Source organism: Pantherophis guttatus, chromosome 4 (assembly GCF_059756535.1).
Source record: "Pantherophis guttatus breed Tessera chromosome 4, ASM5975653v1, whole genome shotgun sequence".
NCBI classification, from domain to species: domain Eukaryota; kingdom Metazoa; phylum Chordata; class Lepidosauria; order Squamata; family Colubridae; genus Pantherophis; species Pantherophis guttatus.
The window spans coordinates 45409435-45425209 of record NC_142066.1 but is presented as its reverse complement, the minus strand read 5'-3'; the positions used below and the strand labels follow the sequence as shown (position 1 = coordinate 45425209).

The following is a 15775-nucleotide window of genomic DNA, read 5'->3' as shown; positions in this document are numbered from 1 at the left end:
AGTCGGCATCATTCATCACTCCCCCCTCTACTTGACCCCTCTGTGGAGACTGGACATATTGTGGAATCAGATGATCATGCAAATCCCTAATAATCCTTATTTATAATAATACAAATAATGTACAGCAAACAGCTATACATGTTTTCTGCTGTACAGAAAACATGTACAGCATGTCATATGAACATAGGAATTATATTTTATTAAGTCAGGTTAGAATTTAGAAGTTAGTGTTTGTGTGAGCCAGCTACTCTATAGTAGTGGTTGGAAATAATTGCTCTCTTCAGATTAGGAGTGCTATCACACAGAATAGGACAAACACTTATTGTTTTATTTTTCCAGGCAATATGACAATGTAATGTTTTTGATAGGTAGGAGAATACATGTTGATTGAAGACTGGGAGTCATTAAATAATGAATGGTATTATACCAATGAGAACACTTTATAATGATGATTATGGTTTAAAGTCTCTTCCAACTTTGTGTGACTTCCAAATGGAGTGCAACTGTCATACTTTCTATCCGACATAACTGATTGGACCTGCACTTTGGGACTATAAGAACCCTACTCCAGCCCATCTAAGATCACTGGGCTGGGATATGTTGGATACATAACTTTATATTCTTCATGGCTTAATATCAGTTATAAACTGGGTCATCCAGCTAAAGTTCTGCCCTCCCTTCCTGATACATGTCACACTTGAGGAATAATCAGCAGGAATTCAGTTTCATATGCTTCTATTGTTCTATTATCTTGCATAATTGTCTTTCATCCCCTTCATGTTCTTTTCTAACTTAAAGGCTCAAGATAAACGAAAAGCCCTAGAGGAAACCATGACTTTCACAGTTCAGTCATTAGCCAGCGTGACCTATCAAATCAATAACCTAGCCAGAAACATCCTCAAAATATTTGATTTGCAGACTACCCATCTCCAACAAGTGGAAGCCAACGTTTGTTCCATTGAACAGGTGAGCAAGAATCCTGCTTCAGCAGACACTCTGAAGATACTATGTGGAAGATAAATTTGGGGTTGGATCATTTTTTTGAAATTCTGATCATGTTGATAGTTTATATGGTTGGCATGAGAAGTCTTGTTCACATTTATTGATTCCTCCTGCAACTGCTTCCTATATTGTTAGCTTTGTAATATCCAAGCCTGCAGTATCCAAGGTAAATCTCCAATCTCTCTTTTTGTAAGTATCTTGGCATTGTTGGAAAATACCACAGCTGGAGGCTTTGACAGGCTGTTCACTACTTCAGTATCTTCCGAGTTCAGTCTGGTATCTTCAATCTGGTATTTTCAGAGTTCTCATTTTTTCCATCCAGATATCTGCCTAATATGCTTGCAAGAGAGTAAACAAAAGTTATCTTAGCAAAAGAAAGAGTTCAAATCCTTAAATAATTACACTTGAATATTGTAAATATATATAGTAAGCCTGAATGCCCAATGGATCTTCAGGTCATATGTAATGTAGATGACAGGCAATTTTAAGATTAATATCAGTAGGACAAGTTATTTTGTGTTTCGCCTTGTGATATTTATTTGCTTGCCATTTAATTGTATGATTATTTCCCCAATATAAGTGATGTGTTTCCTATTGTTGGATTGCTTTCTGTTGGATTTATGTTTTATCTATTTTTAAAATTATATTGTCTATATTAAACTTGCTTTGGCCTAAGAAGATCAATAAAGTCATCAAATAAATCAATTAAATTAAATACAAATCTTCCCTTACATAGTGCCCCTCCAAATGTCTCAGATTACAATCCCATCATTCACAAGTTTAGTGACTGGGGGATTGTAAGAGGTGTGACTGCCACACCTGGAGAGATGGGAAGTTGGTGAATATATGGAGAACAGAAGCTGCATTGTCCATTTCTTTCAGGGAATTTCCTTGCCCTCTGAGTCACTGCTAAGCTCACAAAGCAGACACATCCCTGGATTTTTCGAACCAAAGGATTCCTTTCTCTCCTTCTCCCTCCACTTCTTACTGAAAGTGAGTGAAGATGTATGCCTGTTCCCAGTAGATATCAGATCCCTCTTCCTGTTACTGGACTGAGACTAGAAACCTGCTTGATGGTTTTCCTGTTTCCTAAGAGTAAGAACAAAAACAAAATAAAATAGAACACATGATCAGGAAGCGTAAGTGGAATGGATTAATCATCTGTATTATTTCACTTGCTTTATATTTCCAAAACATTTATACTTTTATATAACCAAGGGAGTTGTGTGCATTTTGTGTGTATGTGTGTGTGTGTGTGTGTGTGTAGTTTGTTGAAGCTGGATCTCAAATTTTGCTTTGTAAAAATTGTGCATAAATCAGATATGATTTTGCCTGCAGGTCTCTCTTGGACAAGCCTCTCCCCCACACCCTGATTTTAGAATAAATTTGTGTTCATAAAGCAAGACACTGGTTTTTGGCTCTTCTAGACTTACATTGTTTCTCCCAGATTTTGATGCTCATATCTGAGGATTGTGCATTTAGGTGATGATTTGGTAGCCACAAATATTTTCTTTCAGTTCAGCAGATAGAAAGTAAGTGAAATGTTGAAAAAAAATCAAGGTTGAGGTTCAACCCAGTGTAGGGCTCTTTCCTTCTTTTCCAACCTGAAAGTTCACTTCCTTATTCAGATGGCGTTTCAAGCAGAACTAGACACAATGCTATCATTTGTGCTAGCCAAATAATGTGGTGTGTAATGATAGAACAATTTAGATGCCCCCACCCCCTGAGAGATGGGAAGCTGGTGGTAGGAGAGGAACTACGGACCAGTCATCTCTGGTTCAAATCAATTTAAACAGCAGAAAAGAGAAGTTTATTTCTACCAAATGAGACCTGATCCATCCCTCACAGTATTGTTTGCATTGACAATCAACAAGTAGCTGAGTTCACATATTGCACTGAACCACATTTTGCATAACACATCAAGCCATAAGCCTTTGTTACAAATAACAAGGGTGAGACTCACACAATATGCTTAACCAAACAAATGGCATATTGGTTATTGCAAAGTGAGAATATGCTTGAGACCCTACCTAGAGGGCTCCTTTCTCTGCCTTCCTCAGAGATATTTAAATCAGCCCCTAAGTTGTTCTCACTGCTTCCCAATTTCCTTGGTTTGCAGTTTGATGCAATCTCATTATTATTTAGCCTCAAATCATGAAATAATGGCCAGATTTCAGTCCTAGGTGCTATAATCCTGTTTTGTTATTAATAGAATTTTCTCTCTTTTTTTTTTACAAGCAATAGCTCACATTCATGAACTCAAACTGATGATGAATGTACATTCTTACTCAGGAATATAAGGAATGTTTTGCTGGATGAAAAACAGGTCAATATTCCTTCTGGTATAGCCTATTTTATAAGATGAAGGACTATATGTTCCATCGGGGTTGGAAATCACTGAGATAGCCAACCTTTGCCTCTCCTATGTATTGAGTGGCCTGACTCTCAGTAACCTTCAACTGCTGAATTGGAATATGTAGTATGAAAGGAATGGGGGGAATAATTAAATTCAGGGCAAGTATCATAGGAACTACATTGTATCAATGTTAATGTAAATTAAATCAAATATAAACTTTGGCTCTGCATCCTTTATTTGTTTGACTTACTCCCAAAGCTAAGTGCAGTTTTGCTCTGAAAATGATTGAGCATTCATCAGATTATTAATGGATCTCTCTCTGTCTTTTTGAATCATTTCCAACATGGCCCTGCAGTTTTCTTGACAATATTTCAGAAGTGGTTTGCATTACTTTCTTTCAAGGGCTGAGAAATAGAGACTGGCTCAAGATTACCCAGCTTGTGTCCAAATTGGGACTAAAACTCCTATTACACCAAACTGGCTCTCAATATAGCTTATAATTGTAATATTATTATACTAATAATTTCTGCATGCTCCATTGAGTTTTAAACAAAACAATGGATCTTCCAGCGCGCAGTCAAGTCTTCTCAAACTTTCCAAATATGATGGGACACAATCCCTAGAGTTCCCAGGCAGACTGGTCTTCTGAGAGTTATAGCTTTTATTACAACTGGAATTGATCAGGATGGAAAGGCTGATCTAACAGTAGAAAAGGAATAAGGAATGGGAGGGAAACAATCAAATGCAAGAATCCATTCTCTGGCTGCTGCTCTTGAAGTAATTTTGCTTTGCTCATGGAATTTCACAGTAAATCAAACAAGGTCATCCTCCAGTTGTAATCTTTCCACCACAGGCTCTGCCCTTTTTTCCTCCCATAAAAATATTATTTGAGAATTATTTGGGATAGGCTGACATGTTGGTGTTTACTGTCTACACCAAAGTTGTGAACAGCCAACATGAGGCATCTGTGGAGCACTGTAGACTATGTTGAAGTGCACAGATATCATTTGAATTTCAAGCAGGGAAGGCTGAATTTTATTTTGTTGTAGATTTTTGCAAATTTTTGGGTTCTCCCTAGTTAGTCCATATTGCATATTTCTCTATCTATACCAGGGGTGAAATCTACTTACCTTCCTTACCAGTTCAGAAGCACACACACCATGCACATCATGTGTGCATGCACACCTGCGCATGTGTAAAACCTGCGCATCACAGAAAGTAAAAAAACATAATGACACCTGGGCGGCGATCGCTACTGGATCGCCGAACGACAGGGAAAAATCACTACCAGATAGGGTGATCCGGTCTGATCCAGGAGCATTTCACCCCTGATCTACACTTGCCAAATGTATTCACTAATTATGAGATGAAGAAATCCTGGAAGAGTAGCACCAGTATAGCAGTGAATTCCATCTGATCTAATGATGTGAACTTTGTTCTTCCTGTTACATTTCGGCCAGCTCTGTTGTTTAGTGTTGCTTGTTAACTCTCTTGGGAAATCAGCTGCTGATGCTTCCCATTATGTCCTGCCAGACATCTCTCTCCTTTCTCATGATATCTTTCTGTTGCAGGTGATAGAAATGCATAAGGAGAAAGTGTCCCGTCGTGAAATTGGGACGCTTACTGTTTGCAAGACATTTCCTCCCTATCAGAAAATCATTTACCCAAAGAAACTTGAGCCTTTGCAGCCCTATTACAGGAAACCACTGGACTTCAGCACTCTGGATGACATTGGCCATGGGATCAAGGTAAGAAAGGGACACTCTCCAATTTAAAAACGAGATGCTTTAGTCCTCCACTCTGTTAAGAAAGACAAGACTCCCAGATTTGGAACATCCTATTGACTCTAATTAGTACAGCCAGTGCAAAGGATTGTGGGAATAATAGTCAAACAGTTTTGAAAGTTGTGCTCATACCGTGGGCTGCTGAGTCATGAAAAATCATAACTGATAAATAAACAGATATTGCATCTGTAAAGTAATAACATCAAAGACACCTGGAAATCTGTACTGAAGAAGGGACTAATTCCACAGATGTCAGTTATTTGTCTCTTCTTTTCTACCATGATAATGTTTTAATGTGAATTCTTTTCACTGGGCTTTTTAGTTCCCCCATGCTGATTGGTGAATTCTGGGAGTTGAAGTTTCCAAGTTTGAAAAAACACGCTCTCATATATATGGTGACCCAACCAGTCTTGTAGTCTTTCCTTCTAATTTTGGTACCTCTTTGGGAGGATTCTGATCCTGACACATTTTTCTAAGTTCTTTCTACATATTCACTTGAAGGATACTCTGTCCTTCCTTTAAGGCTGAACTTACAGTATCAGTGCTAGGCTCAATTAGCTTTGTAGAACTTTTATGGACTGTATTATAGCAAAATATTGGTTTCTGTCAAGTTTATTTTCTGAATCCTTTAAATGGGAAGAAGAATACACCATGAAAAAGCAATCTGCTTCTCTTACTCTGCAAGCTGTAGAAGACAGACCTGCTTTATCCAATTTAGTGAGATTTCCTCCCAGAGGAAACTGTGGAGGAAAAACATATATGTGACCACCAACAAATATGTGGCTTTCAGAATATTAAAGAAATTTGGCAGTTGTCCACAGAAGAAGACTTTGAAAATGTATGCCTGATTTAGCATCAGATCTGCTAAGCATCAGCAGAAGTAAGGCATGTATCTAGGTCTTCTTATTAATAAATTTGGGTGTGCTGACCATGTGGTGCAGCTTTGCTCTTGTAAAGAAGAAGATTCTTTCCCCACCCAAGAATTTGATGACTTACATAGACATAAAAATTAAACAAGAGACAGTGTGTCTCCAAGCACTTCCTCTGTGGAAAAACGTATGTGCTACTAAGCCATTACTCTCTTCCTCCTTCAACACAAAAGAAAAAAAAACCTTATGCGTAACAAGTAAAAGCATAAAAATGTAGAACAGGGCTAGGCAACTTATTGAGACACTCAGTACAAGAAGAGTTTGAATCCATGTCATGGATGCGGGCACAAAATGGCTACTATTGGAGGGCATCCATTTTCTAAAATGGCTGCTCTTATGGGCACAGACAAGTTAAAAACACCCATTAATGAAGTAATTCCTCACCAATTCCTCCAACCAAATATTCTCTACCATTCTAATTTGTCTTTTACTTTGGCAGATGGACACACTTCCAAATGCACCACATAGTTGTAGCCAGACATCAGTTTGTTTTTAAAGTAGGCCTTTGGAGCTCTTATGAAGCCCAAAAGCATTTTTTGGAAGATAAAAGGTTAGGTTTCTATAAATTTAAATCATGAGAGAAAAAACTTAGTAGGCATCCAGGAGCATATCTGCAGGTGCATTGGTGTCCATAGGCATCATGCTGCCTCTTCCATCAAAAACTACAGACACTGAATGTACTAAATTCATTCTCCTTTGTAAAGAGCGATTGTACCCTCAGGAAGCCATTCTCCTCTAGATAATTTTCCGTAAGTAAAAAAGAACGGAGAAGATCTACTCTCTCTCTCCATCCATTATCCATTACCTCTCCTCTCCCTCCCTCCCTCCCCCCTCCCTCCTTCCTATCAAATTTCTATGTTGCCTATCAAAAATGTATGACTCTGGGCAGTTTACAAATAATAATCATAATCATGCTTGTGGAATTTGTTGGATGATCTTGATATGGAAGAAGTTTTTAAAATGTTTTATCATCATAAAAATTTGCACCAGTTTGTTGTTTAAGATTTCCATATAGGATTATCAGTAAGTAATGATTTCTTAAAATAAGGAGCAAGGGACTGATTTTAGTCATGAAATTTTAAAGACTATGATTAACTCCTCATAACCTATTAATCCTCCATATATATTTCTACATATTTCAAACATTTCTTCTCTTTTCTCCTCCCCCAAGTTGGACTACAGTTCTAAATCAGAATCATTGGACTCTCAAATATCATGGCCCGAATAGATATCCAAGTTGCAAAATAAACTGTCCTTTCTTCCTCCCCATTTTGCAAACTAGTTTGAAGGAAAAAAGTGGGTCTGTGCTGGTAACTGGGGTTAGGCATTGAGACTGAACTGGAAACCACATGTGCCTGAAACCGATGAGACAGAGACATTTTGAACAGAGAGGAAGCAGAGCACAACCTCTTTCTGCCACGCTTCTCTCTCATTTCCCAGTAGCATTCTCGTCATTTGAAACTCTGCTTCCACTCAAAGGCTTTGTGGCATTTTAACTTGCCCTGATGATAAGCAATGCTTCAATGCTGCTAGCAGAGCAGCTGGAGAAAGACAAAAAAAATCATCTATATGGAAAGAAAGCTGCTAACTTAGCAATTGCACATCACTGTTGGAAAGAAGGAAAGGACCATTAAAACAGATGCAATCAAGTCAGTGGCTCAGCAGATAATGGCAACTCCTATGGGTAGGTAGACTAATGAAATCTTAAAGAAAGGGCAAAGACTCTAACTTAGCATGAAGAAAAATGCACCTGAGATAGAGAGAAACCAGTTTTAAATGCTGTGGTTAAGTTGCAGGCTACATTCTTCCTCTTTGCCATATTCATGTAGCTAACCATTGATGATGTATTTACATTAACTGGAGCCAATTTCAGAAAAGCAGAGGACTACATTTTAGCAAATAACTTTATGCTTTAAAATAGGACAGAAATATTTATTTTATTTGTGACATTTATAAAAAAAAATGGCATTCACCAGCAGGCCTAATTTAATTTTAATTGGAGACTTGAGATTCAGATAAGGCAAGATGCTATTTGCATTTGTAGTTCAAGGTTTGAAAGCAAACCAATTTGACTTGGACTGTTTTAAGAGATAGTATTGATGAGAAACATATCTTCATCCAAATTGCCCATAAAGGGTCTAAAGGCTTATCCTCTCATCTCAGTTACTACAATCAGAGGACGTCTTGCTAACAGGTTTTTAAGGGACCTAATCACATAATATTGCTTTCATCTCATTCTCAGGCAAATTAGAGTTAATTTAATTTAATTTAATTTAATTAATTAAATTTAATATTTAAATTTATATACCGCCCTTCTCCCGAAGGACTCAGGGCGGTGAACAGCCATAGGTAAAAAACATAGAATACAAAATGTAAAAACAATTAAAAAATATATTAAACAATTTGGCCGACAGTTAAAGTCCCCCATTTAAAATTCAAATTAAAATTACACCATTGGAGAGTTAGTCCAGCCCAGCTTGATGAAATAAAAAAGTTTTGAGGGCCTGATGGAAAGTACGTAGATCTGGAATCGTCCGTATCTCCAGGGTGAGCTCATTCCAGAGGGCAGGTGCTCCCATAGAGAAAGCTCTCCCCCTGGGGGTCGCCAGTTGACATTGTTTGGCCAACGGCACCCGGAGGAGCCCCTCTCTGTGGGAGCGTACTGGCCGGTGGGAGGCAGAAGGCGGTCTCGTAAATATCCAGGTCTTCTAGTGTTTTCCAGGTCTTTTGAGAACTTCTAGTGTGGAAGGAGGACATTCCTTCTTATCCCAGAACAAACCTTGCCACATGGAGTCTCTGGAATACCTTAGTGATGAGTCTGGGAATTATATAGTCAATGACTGCTTCTGCCCCTCCCCCTCATTCAGTCATTAGACACTGCACCTTTGTGTCCATTGTAACTTGGTCTGACAAAGAAAATACCTACTTGCTTCCTGTGCCCCCCCCCCATGGTAATTTCAGCCACTTGAGTGATCTGCACTACAAAACAGATTGATGTACCCATGAAAAAACACATTCCTAAAAGAGATATTGTTGTGAAAAAGAACATCCTGCCACAACGCAATTGATGTCAGCGCAATTTTCTGCTGAGTCAAGGTTGGGAAGAAAGAACACTGAAGCAGCAGCCTGGATGAGCCTTATGTTGTGCTGAATTAATGCAGAAACTATTCCACTAAATAAAATACCTTTAAACATGTTCAAAACGTAAAGCCTTTTTAGTTTTCTGGAGTTCAGGTTCGGTTAACATTGAAGTATGATCACCGGCTTGTCTTTGTGGATTGGTATAGATTTGCAACCTCTGTTTACTGGACTTTGTGGAGTATCAAGAGAGATGGCATAGTAAGATAGCCAGCTTGGCCCCTCCTAGGAATAAGCCCTGATCCGTATGTTTGACTTGGTTGTGTGGCTTGCTGGCAATGCTCTATGTTGGCAGAGGCAGCAAGGGCAGGCTGACACAGTGAAAGAAAATGCCACAGAAATAGGCAGCCAAGAAGAAAGAGGCTGGCACACAAAAAATTGGTATCCGTAGACTTGCCACTTCTTGGTTTTTAAAACAAAAAACATATAGAGCAGTGCCTTTAAGTCCTAGCTTGGTACCTGTTCTCTCATTCTTGAGTTGTATATATGTAAATCATTCAAAAGTTAAATCTAAGATGTGACATAAATATATGTCCTGAACAATCAGTCTTGAGACAACATTGTAAGTGCTAAGAGCTGAATTTTAATGTTGACTTGTGTTGTCAAGGTCAGGATACTGCATACAAAAAAAAGCAGACTTAGGACTTGAGAACTGAGAAAATAAATGAAACCAAAAGCAATGTTAGCCTTATCACTGCCCACCCCCACAAAAAAATTAAAAAAAATCCTAGCACTGAGTTTAATGAAGTGACAAATTGTATTTGCTGCTGGCTATCTGTATCTATGACTGCTTTACACCATTCAGCTGCCCTTCCCAGCATCCTCCATATATGGAAGTAACCTTGCAAAAATAACTATTGACTGTAATAACCTCAGAAGAAGCATAAAAGACATTAATTCTACAATGTGTATCAAAAGTTTACAAAGTGCTCTGAAGCCAATTGACTTGATTTGTCACTTCAAAGTTGCTTAGAATTGCAGATTTACTTCAACAGGGTGATTTGATCCTAACTGTTTCAAAGCTTTGTACAAGCCTATTTACCAGACATAGGCATGAAGAGAGTAGGAGACAGTGAATGATAATAAATACTTTGTCCTACCACTTCTCATTTTGAGTTATGTAGGTAGTCCTTTGAACTGTTGTGCAGTACATCTGTGGACATAGAGATGGTTTGGAATCCCAGTCTGAAAGGGCAGACTCTAGCACAACAGGGGCACTGGAAGTCCATTGTTATAAAAGCCATGGGTGTTACTCTGTCATTCTACTCACAGTTTTCAATCAGTTTTGGTGGCACCTGTCTTCAAAGCCAGTGGGAGTTTCATAGCACAGGCTCTCTATAGCTTTTTCAGCAGCCACAGCTTCTAGTTTCCTTGACTGAATGTCATAGTGATGTAGGGAGAGAGGGGGGGAGAGGGAGGGAGGGAGGGAGGGAGGCCCTTATCCTGGCACTATGATGGAATTGAAGAAATGGTTGGAGGATTTTTCTCTTTCATAAGCATAAGAACCTCATCTTAATAGTGCCAAATGCCTCCTGGCTTTTAACACTTCCTTACAGAAGCTCTGCAGGTTTCTAGTTGCTTCCTGGCAGTTTAATAATATCACTCTTTCTGTCTAGAAATTCTGAAAATTTAGTATTTGTCACAAAGAAGCCTATCATCTGCTTGCTTTAGACCAGGGATGTCAAACTTGCGGCCCGTGGGCTGGATGCATCACGCACTGGCCATGCCCACGCCCAGTTTAGTGAGCGGGAAAAAAGCCATGACACGTTACATGACGATGCCGTAATAACGTGAGTTTGACACCCCTGCTTTAGACTGTCTCCCTTTTTCGAGCAGCAGGGGCTCATTACTATGTGAAGTGCTCAGATACATCTTTTAGTGTGAAATTCAGGATACCATGGCAAGCTAGCGGCAAAAAAAAGAAGAACAGAATCCAAGTGATAAAGCAGCCATTGCTTGGAAGATTTCTATGTACTACACCAACTTGTTCTTGCAGATTTTTCATCTTGTACTTGTAATCTCTCTCCTTTAGGATCAAAGCACACAGCTGGCCAAAACGGGGACTCTATCAAGGCGATCAATCAAGTCCTCGGCTGGGCTGTCACCTGGAACCCTTGGGTGAGAATGGATAAGCTAATAGCAGGAGCAATAGCACTGAGTTAAGGCTGCTATGGCCATCTATATTACTTGTGCAGGATAATAATCTAATCAATGATATTTTATTGTTGATAATTTATTTTATTTATTGATCAAATTTGTATAGCAGCCCATCTCACCAAAAGCAGGTCTGGGCAGTGTACAGCAAATGGACAAAACAACAAATAGAATTTTTTTTTTAAAAAAATTATAAATACAAATATAAAAACTCTACACAAAGAAGATAAGAATAGTTACCTCAGCAATGGAGGCATCTAACCCTGTTTTATTTGAAAAAAAATATTGTATCTGATTTAAAGGCAAAGTAATCATAGGACTTTGAAGTAAGCAGCCTTGCAGTGGATTCCAGCAACATCCGCAAGGAGAAGTGAAGCTCAGCAAGATGATGCAAGTCCCGCCCCTTTTTAACATGTGGATCACAAGGGGCGGGACTTGTATAACGCTGCTCCATCCTCCATCCAGCCAATTTTCAACCCTTGCCTGAAGATATCTGTTGCAGATAAACATCTTAACATCCTTCTTTACAATGGGTAGCCATTCTGCTCTCTAATCATTCCTTCCAAATTAGTACATAAATGAGAACTCGTAGAACTATAATGTAAATGTATGCCTTATCAACACAATGAACAACTATACTGTGGGTCAGTCAAGAATATTTCTTAAAAGACTGGGCTGCATTGGTGTCCCCACCAGTTCAAAGGACATATATATATTATTTCAATTATAATAATATAATTTAATCCATTTATAATTCAGATTAATCACTTAAATTAGTTTGACAATTAATTACATACGATTTAAAAAAACAATTAAATTACGTTTAATAGGCATCCACAGGCCAAACGATGCTTTGCATAAAATGGGTTGGTTTATTCAGAAGTAGAATAATTTTCTTTAAGATGTTGTTACTTGTCCAAAATGATATGGTTAGAAATACTGATGTTATATTCTTTCTTATCAGACCCTTTCTTAGTAGTTAGAATCTTAGGCATTGGAATGGATGGGTATGATATTCTATTATTTACTCAAAGTACCAGTTATTTGTACAGAATTAAAACTTCCATGGAAACACCAGTTGAAATCTGTGAAAACAGATTTGATAATAAAATGATCTACAGGACATCGCTTGAGTCTTTGCTGTTCATTCTGATCGTGGAATGAATTGATGTGGTTGGCTGTGGGTATTAAATGACTCATCTGTTTCTGTTACATAAACCACTCAGTCAAAATGCAAGAATTTCTCAAGTCTCTGGGTTCAGGCAGACAGGGTGGTGTTTTTTTGTTGCTGTTGTTTTTGGGTTTTTTGTTTTTTGCAAATTAGGATTTTAGGGGAAGAGATTCTTTATAAAGTGGCTTCCAAGAGTCACATGGGGTGGGATGATGATGTTAGAAATAAAACATGCTTTTGGGGGCTGGGATGTGGACAATTAGGGTGTTAATATGTGAATAACCTTTAAAGCTTACTTTAAAAATAAAATATCTCCTATCTGAGAAGTAATTCTTAAAGGAAAGTTGTATTGATGCAGGTGTGGGAAATAGTCCAGATATGACTCTTTTTTTTTAATTTTAGAAGGAGCCAGAAGGTCCTAGAAGCAATTCCACCACCGCTCATCCCTGAAGGCCAACTCTCATCAGCTTCATCTTTGTCGTCCATAAGGTACCTTTAGGAGACCTCCCCACCCCCTTCTTCCCAGCACAGAGTAGAGAGATGTAATGAACAACCTCGTGGGAAAAGTAATTACTATTACAAGTGATTAAACATAACTGAAAAGCAAGATTTCATGATCCAGGAACATTAAGACAAATTGTAGTATCAAACATCTTTTATTTCACGCGAAAATTGCAAAGAATTGTTCTAAAGCATGTGATAAGTTTTGCACCACACATGACAATTATTGTCATTTCATTATTTTGGATTTCTTCCCAAATTCCCTAGATAACGGTGCTAGATAACAGTTATTACATAGCACTTTAAACTGTACCTTTTTTACAATTTAGAGGTGCTCTACAGAAACTATTACCTCTTCCTTTATTAAGGATAGACAAATCTATTTACTTTGATTGTACACATTGTCCTTAAATGCTTCCCTTTATGTAACAAGTAGGCTGAAAGGGAAAAAACAGTATCACCAAGCAAGAATATGAGGTAATGTGCTAGCTCAGACTGTTTCCTGTATGGTGTTTTTCTATGTATAGAGATGGACAAAATGTGTCCCTCTAGATGTTGTTGGGTTCCAATTCTCATCAGCTGTGATAGCAAGCCAGTGATGATGGATTACAGGAACTGAAGCTATCCCATTCCAGAATTACAAATCTATTATTATTTTCACACAAGGGGCATGGATACTTTCCTTCCTTTTCCACTGCCTTTTCAACAAATGTTCTTCTGAAACCTGTCCTTGTTTAAATGTCATAGTAACCTTCCAGAAGCTTTGAACATCACAAGTATGAAAGTGCCTTCTGAACCAGATCCACCACCACCACCACAGGAAGCAGATGATTTTCTTCTCCCTTCTCAAACAGATTTTTTGCCACCTCCTCCTGTTCAAGCAGAAGATGTTCTTCCTCTGCCTTACCCTGAGACAGGTAAAAGCTTTTTAAAGCACTAGTAAAATAAATCAAAGTGTCTCAAGCCCTTAATGAGTTGGCATATACAACCCATTAATAAATGCCAGCTAGGAAGCATGGGAACAGTATCCAGTGATCTTGGGAATGGAATGGCTTAGCATATAGTGCCTGAGTTCATAAATTACACCATGCTAGAAGTGTTTTGTTTGATTGACTTATGTGACCCAATCAATTAGGTCTTATTTAGCAAACCATGACTTGGTATAAGGGCTCAATTAGAGAACACCAAGCAGATGAGACATTTGACTCACTTATTTTTGAAGCAGGCACCATATTTGTTTGCAGATCTTGATTTTCCAACTTTTCCTCTACCACCATCCCTGGACAATTCCAACTGTGGTCACCTGAAGCCACCTCTTCTGCCACCTCCACCACCCCCAAAGAAATTCTCGTGGGCTCCAGACACCTATCTGGAGAAAGGTATCTTAGTAAATATATGAGAATTGCTGAAAACTGTTTCAACTCTGCATGATTTCTGTCTCCTAACCATAAGATTTTGAAATGCTAAGGCACCAAAAACATTAGGAGGCACTCTTGTTGCTTTGTATTCCTAGCCAGTAATAGTTCATAATGGTTCATTATACACAGGACAAAGTCAAATCCACACATTAAAAGAGAACTTCTCCAGGGAGTTTAATCCAAAATTTTCCTCAGAAGCTCTCAGAGCTTAAATAAGCGTCCAAAGAGCTGAGACTGAGTTGAAAAACTGGGGACCGTTAGCAGTGTCCTCAGAATTTCAACTCAGTCAATAGAGCTACGAGACTAGAGTAACCCAATCTGGATTCTCCTGTGGATCCAATGGAGAACTTCTCAGCTCAGCTGAGAATGAAATAATACTTTTTCCAAAACTCTTTATTAACTATAGTAAATATTGGGGAAGAGATAGGTAGGATTATCTTCCATCTTAATTAGCATAAACAATCATTTCCATCCAGCCTTTTTCAATAGCAGCCAATCTATGCACTTCTATCCCATTTGCCTCAGTGAATTTGGCTGTAGCAATGAGTGGCATAAGGTGTCAACCTGATTGTATTCCCCCTCATCTTGTATTCTATCTCTTTAGCATCCCTGGGTTATCTAAGGATGTAGCTAGTTGACCTTTTATTTGTTCCATTGTTTCTGACACTATTTCTCCTTCTCTTGTTTTCAGTTGTGACTCTTTACCCTTATGTTCAGAAGAAGGAGGATGAACTCTCATTCACAGAAGGGGTCATTATTTACGTGACACAAAAATACTCAAATGGCTGGTGTAAGGGTGTGACGAGTGATGCAGAAGGGTTGTTCCCAGGGAACTACACTGAACCTTTGCAATGAATGAGGCAGAATGAAACAGGAAAAAAGACAGGATCCTAGCACAAGTTTTATGGAGAGCATGGAGTAGTCCCACAGGGAGATAGGCTGCAAATAAATTTAACGAATAAATTTATGTATATCCTAGTTTAAGTTGCCAGGAAATCAGTATTTCCCTGACTTACTTAAGCTTGGCTAAAATCAAGCTAGTGAAAGGAAGGTGTCAAGAGTACTTTGGAAATTTTCCTAAATCCATTGCAATATAAACACAGGATTTATGGTTCCTCTTTCTCTGTAGTGCTTCACAAAGCCTAAAATCTTGCCCAGCAGTTAATAAAGAGCCCATCAGGGCTAATTTCTATCCTTACAAAAACAGTGATTGATTAGAATTCTGAGGTTGGGTTTGCCCATGTTTGACAAATGTGATAAATAAATGAATCTAGCAACAAATGTCTACTATTATATAGAAAATAAACATGCAATAAAATATC

General features: G+C 38.3%; 1 protein-coding gene and 1 long non-coding RNA gene across 4 annotated transcripts in view; one reads left to right on the top strand and one right to left on the bottom strand.

Moving 5' to 3' along the window:
• Positions 1 to 15775, top strand: part of ABI3 (ABI family member 3) — a 25964-nt gene extending 10189 nt beyond the window's left edge. For 2 of the 3 annotated variants that reach the window (XM_034415486.3, XM_034415484.3), the window contains exons 2-8: positions 799 to 966; positions 4930 to 5106; positions 11242 to 11327; positions 12937 to 13023; positions 13783 to 13952; positions 14280 to 14414; positions 15145 to 15775. In XM_034415486.3, coding sequence (XP_034271377.1) covers positions 832 to 966; positions 4930 to 5106; positions 11242 to 11327; positions 12937 to 13023; positions 13783 to 13952; positions 14280 to 14414; positions 15145 to 15308 — 954 coding nt within the window. In that variant the 5' untranslated portion in view covers positions 799 to 831 and the 3' untranslated portion in view covers positions 15309 to 15775. The remainder of the gene's footprint in view (positions 1 to 798; positions 967 to 4929; positions 5107 to 11241; positions 11328 to 12936; positions 13024 to 13782; positions 13953 to 14279; positions 14415 to 15144) is intronic. The other variant, XM_034415487.3, reaches the window with a different exon arrangement.
• On the bottom strand, positions 310 to 2136 carry LOC148114077 (uncharacterized). The gene is made up of 2 exons (XR_015733783.1): positions 1991 to 2136; positions 310 to 1340 (listed from the first exon to the last, which is right to left on the bottom strand). It is a non-coding gene; the product is annotated as an uncharacterized LOC148114077 (long non-coding RNA).